The sequence below is a fragment of the Sipha flava genome, unplaced genomic scaffold (assembly GCF_003268045.1).
Source record: "Sipha flava isolate LNK unplaced genomic scaffold, YSA_version1 18894_pilon_pilon, whole genome shotgun sequence".
NCBI classification, from domain to species: domain Eukaryota; kingdom Metazoa; phylum Arthropoda; class Insecta; order Hemiptera; family Aphididae; genus Sipha; species Sipha flava.
Window position 1 is genome coordinate 5,152 of NW_020272479.1, and position 10,794 is coordinate 15,945.

The 10,794-nt window shown below is 28.7% G+C and overlaps 1 protein-coding gene and 1 pseudogene across 1 annotated transcript; both read right to left on the minus strand.

The window, feature by feature from the left end:
* Positions 1-1,615: 1,615 nt before the first annotated feature.
* On the minus strand, positions 1,616-6,071 carry LOC112681262. Its single transcript, XM_025551528.1, has 6 exons — positions 5,492-6,071; positions 5,303-5,396; positions 2,538-2,743; positions 2,184-2,465; positions 1,984-2,116; positions 1,616-1,876 (listed from the first exon to the last, which is right to left on the minus strand). Exons 1-6 carry the CDS (start codon positions 6,069-6,071, stop codon positions 1,636-1,638), a joined length of 1,536 nt encoding a protein of 511 aa, XP_025407313.1. The 3' UTR covers positions 1,616-1,635.
* A 443-nt stretch (positions 6,072-6,514) lies between these two features.
* Positions 6,515-8,434, minus strand: LOC112681263 (annotated as a pseudogene).
* Between the last annotated feature and the right edge of the window lie 2,360 nt (positions 8,435-10,794).

Consider the following 10,794-nt stretch of genomic DNA (forward strand, 5'->3'; position numbering starts at 1 on the left):
GAATATCAGATAATATACTCTCCTCTTCTTTTTCAACATCTCCAGATTTTCTTTTGGACCAGCGGATTTCAAAAACACTTTCCTCGCAAGAACTATCAAAAGCTATACAGTTGGCGGTATATGATGAAGTCACAGAATTTTTCAATAGCATTTGTTTCATTGATGTTCTGAATTCCATTACATTAGGATTATTATTGTGACCAAAACGCTGTCTAATTTTTGAAAAGAATATTTCTAAGTGATCTTGTGAAAGCTTGTATGTTAAAAGGTACTTATAATGAATATCATCAATAAGTTGTTCAGAGATAGTAAAGACCGATTTAACGGCAACAGCAAATCCTATAACAAATATCATCAAATAAAAATTAAAAATGATTTCACATAATATTATTAAATAAAATTTTTCATGATTAAACACAATGTTATTTTTTTTAAAAACCAAAAATTATTCATTTAATAGGTTTAACTTTTTGGTAGTTAAATATTACTGGTGAATTATATGTGAATACTCGGTACATATGTAATTAACTAAAAGACTATTGTTCTCATCAACTTACCAATAATAAAAGTTTTACGTGGGGTATTAGAAATTGGTATACCATCTACATTAGTCAAACTCAGTAAATAATCCACTAATGGTATAATAGTTTTCTTCATAGTTTCGATTTCATTTTTGTACAAAGGTTTTTTATAACCTTTACCATAAGGATTTCGAGTGTTTAAGAAATCAAATATTCTATCCACAGTTCTGATAAATTTAATTGTTTCTGTACCTAAATTTAAAATAATGATGATTGATTAAAATTATTTAGGTTAACATTTAAAAGTTATAATTATGAATTACAGTTCTTAAAATCAAATTCATTCAAACTCTGCAAAAATTCTAAAGCATCAGCGACAGATGAGCTTAAAGTCTGGCTAGCTAGCTTAACTTTCATAACATTTTTCTGCCATTCTATATGTGTAGCAGTTAGTTTATTAGCTAAATTTAAGCCAATATTTTCTTGAGCTATAAATATATAAGCAAGCAAAGCAAGTTGAAGAATTTAACTAAGATTAATTAATAAAGCTGAATCATTTATTTAAATATTATTATAACATGCATTTTATGTATTATACATTAAAAATACATTAATATATTTATATATTTTATAAATTATTATTAATTACTTTTTTGTAGATTTTGTAAATATTTCCAGTCAATCACATTATCATTACATTTAAAATGTCTATACATTGATAAAGCATTTCGAGCAAGCTTAATGTTGTGGCTTGCATCAGGAACATAACACACCTATACATAATTTTAAATACTGCTGTAATTTTCTTTAGGTATAAATCCAAGTTAAATACCTTTCTTTCTATTCCTGGGACAGTAATGAACTCGACTATTTCAGAATAAGAGCCATTCATTTTACACCCTAATTGTGTCATTGTCGACAGATTAGTGGATGTTCCATCACATATTACCGACCATACACGTACACTGACTTCATTTGCCATAATTATAGCAGTTTGAACAAGCCCAGTTTGAACTGTTGCTGTGCTTTTAGCTTGAAGAAAATACCCAATAGGAAATTTCCACTTGCCATTTAAACATACTAACATAAACACAAGTGCTTCAGTGGCTAACGTTTATTGTGCTTCTACTTGAATATTACCAAAATCACAATAACCTAAGAACCTATCTTTACTAGCATCATAAATAAGTTTCTTATGTATGGCCATCGCATCAAACACCAAATTACAGTCAAGATCTTCAGAAGGAATATGTTTTTTAATAAACATAAAAACTTCTCGGAACAATCCAGGATCTGCATTAACAGATGATGTCCAATTAGTTAATGATGATGGATGAGGTAAACTTAATATTGATCTATGAAAAATGTTAAAAACATTAATGTTAGACATAAAAAATACTTGATTAATATTAAATATCCCTTTTTATATAAAAAAAATTGTTTCTAAGAAAAATGTAGTTACCGACAAAAATTGTACGCTTTAGGAGAATAAAAGTGCAATGTTAAAGCCAATTGTTTTATTTCTTTGGTATATCTCTTGCCAGTAGATTTATCACAGTTTTTGGTTTCATTTATAAATAAGTCTCTAAATGAACCTACCATATTAAAAATTCTTGTAAGTTTTAAGCTAGGTATACAAAAACCAATAAAATTAAAACTTACAATTAAAGTTGCTTAACATTAAATGTTGTTGTTCAGAATCAATATATCCTTTATTATTTAATTCTTTTAGTAAATTATCCAAACTGGTTATTTTTTTTTCTTTTCGCCGTAACTTTTGACGTAATATTTTAATTTCATGTTTCAATAAAAGTTCATTACAAGAAGAATGAGATGTTTGTACTTCTCTATCAACACTTTTAGGTAAAATACTGTGATTGTCAATTAATTCTAAATCAGCATTCTCATTACTAATTTTTGGATCAGTACTAGTACTAGGCTTATCTATAATATAAACACATTTTTAATTGGCTATAATAACTGTCTTTAACAATTAAAGTTATTGATTAGTTTTACCTTTAAAAGAGGGCAAATCCCTATTTTTAGGTGGGTTTCTAAGTTTCTTAGGGTTATGTTGATAATATACTGGAAACGATGGAAAAACTGAAGGGACGGCATTTACTTTTAATATTGGTCTGTTAGCACCAGGACGAATTTGGTAGTCATTATCAGTGAAGTGCACGCTACAAATACGGCTCCACTGATTTGGTATAAAGTTTTTCCTTTAAATTGCATCCGTCCACAGTTTAGTTGTTACCTCATTGTTTAAAGGAAAACTATAAATATGTATACGTTACAAATAAAAATGTAAGTTTTTATGTGTTTTTAAATCATATTATCTTGTTGCGTGCCGTCGTCCAATCGTAACGATGGTTAAGTTTTTAGGATAATACTTCAAATAAAAATACTCAAATATAATTTAACTGTTTATTTTAAGAATTTTTCTAAGTACAAAAACATTAATTAAGAAATGATCTGGCGTGAAGGTGCTTGCGACTGTACATGCAAACCACATCTAAATATTGGTCTATTCCCAACCCCCTTATATACTTAGGTCCCGTGGGGATCAAACGTGCCGCGCTGTGCGAAAGTTGTTTTCGATTATTACAAATATAAGATTTATTACCTTAGTGACCTTGTTAATATTACTATTCGCGCATCTCTCATATGCGTTTTTACTAATTGCAGTATTAAAAAATTTAGCTATGTTCGATGATGCCTTCGGGTTTTAATTATTCCTTTCTACATTGTTCACCGATGGTAATCATTTATTGGTAATTGTAAGGACCTACTTTTATGTATGTCCGAAACATCGTATTACCCTCTAATTAAATTAATAGTTTCTTTTTATTATTGCGAATACTTTATTTTTCATAATCATTTCCCGATCTCGATTTATGTGGTCTCGCCCATATTGTAAGAGTCGTAAGGACCTACATTTATGTATGTCCGCAACAATCTATATTTCATACGTACCGAAAAAAGTGAATTAAGGAATTGCTTTTATAACGGTTTGAACATCCGTACGCAACGCAAGATACAGGCATATTTATTTAATATTAGTAACTAAATAGTGTACAAAACAAAATAATAAATGATACCAAATAAATAATAAGTGCAGAAAAAGGAATGTTAAGGTTCACAGTCCGTTATAATTAATATTGTGATATATGGGGACAAATGCGTGAGCAGACATAACTGGCAGGGTAGTCATACATAACACGTTAACATTTAATTTTAACAAAATATTTAAATGAAGTAACTTCATTTAACTTAATAATTATATTTTTCCAATAATCTAATATTTTCCGTTTGCAGACGTGTCAAAGTGATCAAACATAATATGGTTATTTATTATTGTGATAATAATGAATATTTTGGTGTTAGGGGAAAGTTCGCAGAGTAGTCAAGTGCCTACCCTGACTACTCCGTGCGCACGCTTATGTATGGGGAATAGTGTTGATACAATATTTTGCCAACCCAAAACATGGCGGACAAATGATAACATAATCAATGCGTGCTTCAAGTGATATTGGGAGTTCGTCATCTAGTATAATATAGATACAACTAGTATGCAGTGATGTCAATTCTTCAGTACAAAATATTGTTCTAATAAAATAGTGAATAACTATTGTAATAATTAATAATTATAATCCTTAAAAGGAAAGTCGGGACTTTATGCTATTGCATTTGTTCAAAAATTAAATGGAATAATTCTGTTTTGTTACAAATGTATTTTGTGGTGTCTGAATTTGAAATTTAAAAGCTTTTCAAATTCATATTTTTATTAAAAGTTAAAATGCTTATTTATAAAAATGTAATTTCGTACAATTTACATAATAATATAATATATACAAAATAGTAGATGCCTACTGCTACAACATTAACATCTAATAATAAAAACAATTTATTACATTAAGTAGGTATTTAATATTTATAACATATATTAAATTTTATATTTTGTCTTGTTCCTCGTTGCGAAATAAAACCATTTTTGTAAATTTTTTCTTTATAGAAATGCTATTTTTTTTTCTTTTGACGCAGCAGCATGGTGAAAACGAATATTTAAGTATGTAAGAATAGCTAAACTTATTATTTGATCTCGGTGTGTATTAAATAATTGTTGGCCTTTACAATGGTTATTTAATTCGTTAAAAATATTTCGTTTTTGGTAAATTTTGTTTTTTATTTCATTAAACATTCTGTGTTTAATATTTGGTAAAAAAACATTGGAAGACCGAAAAGTTCTTTCTGCTTCTTGACATATTTCCACAACATCCTGACTGGGTTTTATTAATGCATTATTACTATATTTTCCTATTATTAATTTAAAATTGTGATTTGAACAATCAATCAAAAATGGATGACATGTATTACATGTTATTTTATTTTTTATTTTTTTCACTACAAAACCAGCAATATAACTTGTTACCTCATCTAAAAATGGTGTCAGTCTACTTAAAGATTGTATATAATCATGATCTTGTTCAGTTGTATTTAAATCCTTTTTAATATAATTATTTATGATACAATCTGGCCCTACGTTAACCACAGACATTTGGGTGCTATCAAGTATTGCAACACAATTACCATACTGTGAACCATTAATTTCATTATGGACTAACAATTTTTTATAAGCAGATTTAAATTGCTTACATGATGGGTTATTGTTAATTCCACCTCTTTGTCTTATTGAACTAAAAAATGTCTCTATATGGTCTTGAGACAATTTAAAAGACAATAAGTAAGCAAGAGAATATTTTTTTTGTAGATAAGTATACAATTTTAATACATTATCTAGTGCTTTTATAAGTCCAACAAAACCAGTTTTTCTACCAGATTCTACAACTTTTTTACCATTGGGCAACCGTAAATCTGATACATAATCATAAAACTTCTTGCTAAAATTTTCATATTTTTCAAATTGTTTTTCATCGAGTGCCAGGCAGTAGGGATTTTTAGAATATTACCATTATTCATTAGGAAACAAAATTCTGCTGTAGCATCAATATCCTTAAAATCATCACATCCTATAGATTTGCAAAATTTAAGACCATTTCCAACACTATTACTTAACACTTGTGTGGCCAACTTAACATTCATTTTCTCGTTATAATAGTATACATGTTTATTTGTCAATTTTGTTGCTGCTTTTAAGCCCTTGTTCTTTTCTTTGAAATACAACATTTTAATATGGTCCCAACTAATTTTTTCCCCTTCTTGAAATAGGCACCCCATATCTCCCAAAGTGTTTCTAATCAACTTAATCATATGGCAAGCATCATAAAAAATATATATAGGCTCATTATTGTAAGGATTTTCAAAGATAAAACTTAATTCATCATTTTTATCAAATGAAGCACCAAAATTTGAACACATTTTACCATTACTGTAGGCTCCATCAAAAGTAATAGAATGGACTTTGGCACCTGTATCACCCATGAGAATTAAACACTGTTTTAATAAATTATTTCTTTCCGTTCCATTAAGGCCTGCTACAAGAAAATAGCCTATTGGCATTTTCCAATGTCCATTAACTCCTACAGCCATAAAAACAAGTGCATTTTTTGCATGAACCTAGTTGTCATTCTCTGTGTCAATATTAGTACCCATATCAACAAAGCCATGCATTTTTGTTACATCCCAATCAATTTTTTTCTCTTATGCTCATCTCATCCAAAACAATATTACAAATAACAGTTTCATTCTTTGCTTTCTCCTGTATACAATTAAATGCTTTTTGAGTAAAACCTGGATCCCCATTCACAACTTTATACCATTTACTTATAGTTTTAGGATGTGGAAGTACATTTTTAAAACTCTTTCTAACAAAATTATAAGCTTTATTTGAGTAAAATTGTAAAGTTATGGCAAATTTCCTCATTTCTGGAGTAAATGGAAGCTTTTTACCCTTCATATTAAGTTCAACTAAAGAACGCAATGATTCTGAACCAATAGACTAAATAAAGGATTGAAATAAAAACCAAATTAAATTAAAATATATATTAAATACATTCTGAATGAACGTACTTGTATCTGTATTTAAATAAAATTTTAAAAGTATCTTTTACAAGACTGATAATTTACCTGCAAGTGAACAGATGCATTGTCAGTTAAAAATTGTTTCCGGTGTAAGGTTTGAACAAGATCATCATAAGTATTGAGTTTTTTTTTCAGTCTTTTAATTTGTTTTTTCAGGTTTTCATTTTGAATTTGTTTTTCTCTGTATTTGTTTTTTACCATGTCCAAATGTCTCTTTGCCTTTCTCGGGGTTCTAAAATGACTTGGTGATAAAACTCCAATTGAGTTGGCATTTAACACCTTACGCTTTATTGGACTTTGACAAAGGCTAGATGTACCATGATAGTCCAAAGGTTTAACATCTTAAATTAAATAATATTAATATATTCAGACTGTTATATTATTTATGAAAATAATGTTAGATAATAAATATATGCATACCTGTATTTGTATAAACTATGGGTTCAGCACATAGGCGTTTCATATGACTCGGAGAATCACTATAAGTATGGTCCAAAGGTTCAATATCTAAAATGAAATAATTTAAATTATAAATTTATAAAAAACTGATATGTAATGTACTAATGTATGCAAATAACGTTAATATTGAATTTATTAATTCATACTTGTACTTATAGATGCTAGGAATGGAACAGCATTATTTTTAAGGTATCCACTTGGTAAGTAATTTTCCGGCAAAAAATGATCATCACATATTTTGTCAGATGGCAAATACAATTGCATGTTACACAATCTTAACCACAATTATTTAAGATCTTCATTTTTAGGAAAACTAAAATAATATAACAACAAACATTTAATGAAAATTGAATAATATAATGTTCTATTATAAACTATTGTACTTACGAATGAAATGATTTTTCTGATCCCTTAGTAAACAATTTTTTACAAACAACACATATTCTTGTCATTGTTACAATAAGAAAACCAAAATATTTTACAATTTAACAGACAAGTATTGAAAGTTTAATTACAGAATATTATATAAAATAATAGTAGCCTATAATTGTAGTAGACGTAGGTACTAGGTTAATACTAAATAGTAAATATTTATGTTGACGATGATACTTTTGATAATACGAATATACGATACGAATCATACGATAATTAATATCGCAGTATATGTAAACACAACCTGGTTTGTTCTACACGCATGCGCAGAAGTAAGGAACAAGATGTACGGGCTTATACTCTGTTCAAAATAAGAAACGTAGACGGCGGCGGACAGATTTTTCTCCCACCGTGCGTCTATTTTATCGACGACGGCCGCTGACATACGACCGTTGTCGACGTATTAACGTTCGTTGTGGAATTCGGTCTCGTTGTGTTCCGACCGTTGTATGCTAAGCTGACGTATGGTAAATACGGCCCAACGTGCAACGCAGCGCCACGCCGTGCCGGTCCCGCGAAAAAATAGGAAACAATGCATTTTAAGTTAATTGTTCGCGTCACTGGTCAACAATAGAATGAGGCGACGCTTTCGCTGGTGACGGTGTCAAAGCTCGATAAGCGTAGTGAGGCCACGCCCATGCGCAGAAGTCGGCCATCGTCTACGTTTCTCATTTTGAACAGAGTATAGGTCAGTTCTCCTCATTGATAAGAGATAAAAATGAAGTTTCCAAATTCATTGATGCCAACGTCTAAAAGAAAAATTCTCTCCAATCCAACCTCTACAGTGTCATTAACATAATAACAAAAAAATCCCTGAATTTCAAATTTATTTATTTTCAAATTCAAATTTCAAAACCAATGTTTTTGAAAAAATTAAAAACCGGTCTGTTATTCCATATATGAATGATCACAAAATATTATAGCTTAAAACTTAATATAGTTAATAGTTCGTAATAAATTACATACGAGGCAAAAATAAATGATTGCGGGGTGTCGCGGCTAATGACAAGTTTTTATTTAAAAGTAAATTGTGTCTTTTATTGTGAGATTTTGAAGTTATTATAATCTAATTTGGTTTTAAACTATAAAATGTTTGTTTTGTCCTAGTAAATTGGGAGAATCAAATCCTAGTGTGTGTACTGAAGCGTTTGTGGTGATAAAACACTTTTGTAAAGTAACAAGATGTTTCTGTACTTATCCTGTACTCGTTATCGTGGTCACCAAAAGGAGAATTTAATAAGTTTTAACCGAAAAGTATCGATATTTACTCTTTGACGGCCTGAGACTCAATAATCGAAATATATCTGTTATATGTCAAGCCTTTGCGTGGCGTATACGACAGGTCATACTGTAAAATACTATAAGTAGATCTATGTGAAGAATATTCGTAAGGTCATCAGATGATCGACAAAACGCGTATGAAAATGTAAAATTTCTAATTGTTTGTCATATTTAAAAGAAAATTGTTAAAATAAATTAAATTTCTACTTTAATTATTCATATCTGCTTAGATTATTTATTTAGAGTATTTGTGATACAATATGTGATTGTTCAAGAAGTGGTGATGTGCTAATTGCAATAAAGCAATAAATAATAAATACATAGGTACTATTCTCGTATGTTGCCCTTACCTCCCTGTTCCGTAGAACATTTATTTGTTATTGTCAAAGTTAATTTCGTTTACTATATTTTAGGTAATGCTTATTTTCCTTCTCGCTCACCTATAACGTTATACAATAAAAAGTTCAATAATATTAATGATCTATTCATTTCCTATCCCTACGTTTAAAATATAATTTTATTAAGTGATTATAATACGCCAAACTTAAAATGGCAATTCACTTATCCTTCCTGTTCACCTAACTATTTAAATTTAAATCAATTATCAGTAGACTTTCTATCTAAAATTTCAGTTTTAAGTTTATCCCAATTCAATACTGTTTTAAATAAAAATAATACCATTCTTGATCTAGTTCTTTCTAATATTGATAATATTACAGTTTCTAAATTTACGACTCCTCTTGTTTCTTGTGATGTTCACCATCCATCTTTACTTATAATTATTCCTATTAATACTTATAAGCCTATTGATTATAATTTATTTATTTATGATTTTTACTCGTGTAATTACTCTGTTATAATTAAATGCTTAGGCTCAATAAGTTGGGTTGAAATATTTTCAAATCTTAATGTAAATTAAGTTACAAATTTATTTTATTCTATTATTTAAAAAATTATTGATATATTTGTTCCAAAAAAAAATAATAACTCGTCAAAAATATCCTATATGGTTTGGTTTTGTTCTAAAAAATTTAATATTTAAAAAGAAAATAGCTCATAAAATCTATAAAAACTGGTGCCATTAACGATTATAATAAATTCTCAAATTTACGTGTCCAGTGTAAAGCTCTCTCTAAATTAAATTACCAAAATTATTTAAAAAATAACCAGGAAGATTTTAAACATCAACCATCCAAATTTTGGAAATTTATTAATGAAAAACGCAAAAAAAAACATTTCTACCTGACTGTATGTATTTAAATAATTCTAAATTTAACTCTCCAAATTCTATTGTTGAAGCCTTTGCTCAACATTTTGCTATTGTTTTTGAACATTATGATAACTCAAAATATATTGATTTAAGTGCAGTTTCTCCGAATAACTCATTGCTAGCTCCTTTATTTTCATGTAAAATCACCTTAATCGAAGTTTTTAATGCTTTAAATAACTTTAGTTCAAAGTGTGGTCCTGGTCCTGATTGTATTACAAGGTAGTCTTATCAATAATGTAAATTTGTCCTCTCTTCTCCTCTACTTTATATTTTTAATTTATCTTTATCTAGTGGTATTTTTCCTGATAGATTGAAAACAAGTATTATCCTTCCTATTCCTAAGACATCATATGACTTATCGAATATTTCTAATTACAGGCCTATCTCTTTACTTTCAACTGCATCTAAAACATTCGAATCTATTGTGTCGGATATGATAACTCCTGAACTTGACAGAATTATTGTTGACGATCAACATGGTTTTAGACCGTCTAAAACAACTACTACTAATTTACTTACCCTTCAACATTCCATAATTTATGCTTTTTCAGCTGGTTTACGTATGGACGTTGTTGGCGCGGCAAGTGTTTTAAATAATATAGAACATACTTGTTCGCCATAAAATAAATTAAACATAAATTGAATAATAAAAACTGTATAATTGAATAATTAAATAAATATGTGGCCCTACAACGGCGCAACAATAATAATAAATAATTCAAGGGTGTGGCCCACACGAAACAATAAATATACAATTATATATAATAATAATAATGCTCTTGGCGGATA

Coding starts and splice junctions, on each gene's coding strand:
- LOC112681262 (XM_025551528.1), bottom strand. CDS start 6,071: ATGGCTGTAGGAGTTAATGGACATTGGAAAATGCCAATAGGCTATTTT. Junction 2,466..2,537: donor GGATTTGCCCTCTTTTAAAG/GTAAAACTAATC, acceptor TTTATATTATAG/ATAAGCCTAGTACTAGTACT. Junction 1,877..1,983: donor AAAGCGTACAATTTTTGTCG/GTAACTACATTT, acceptor CATTTTTCATAG/ATCAATATTAAGTTTACCTC.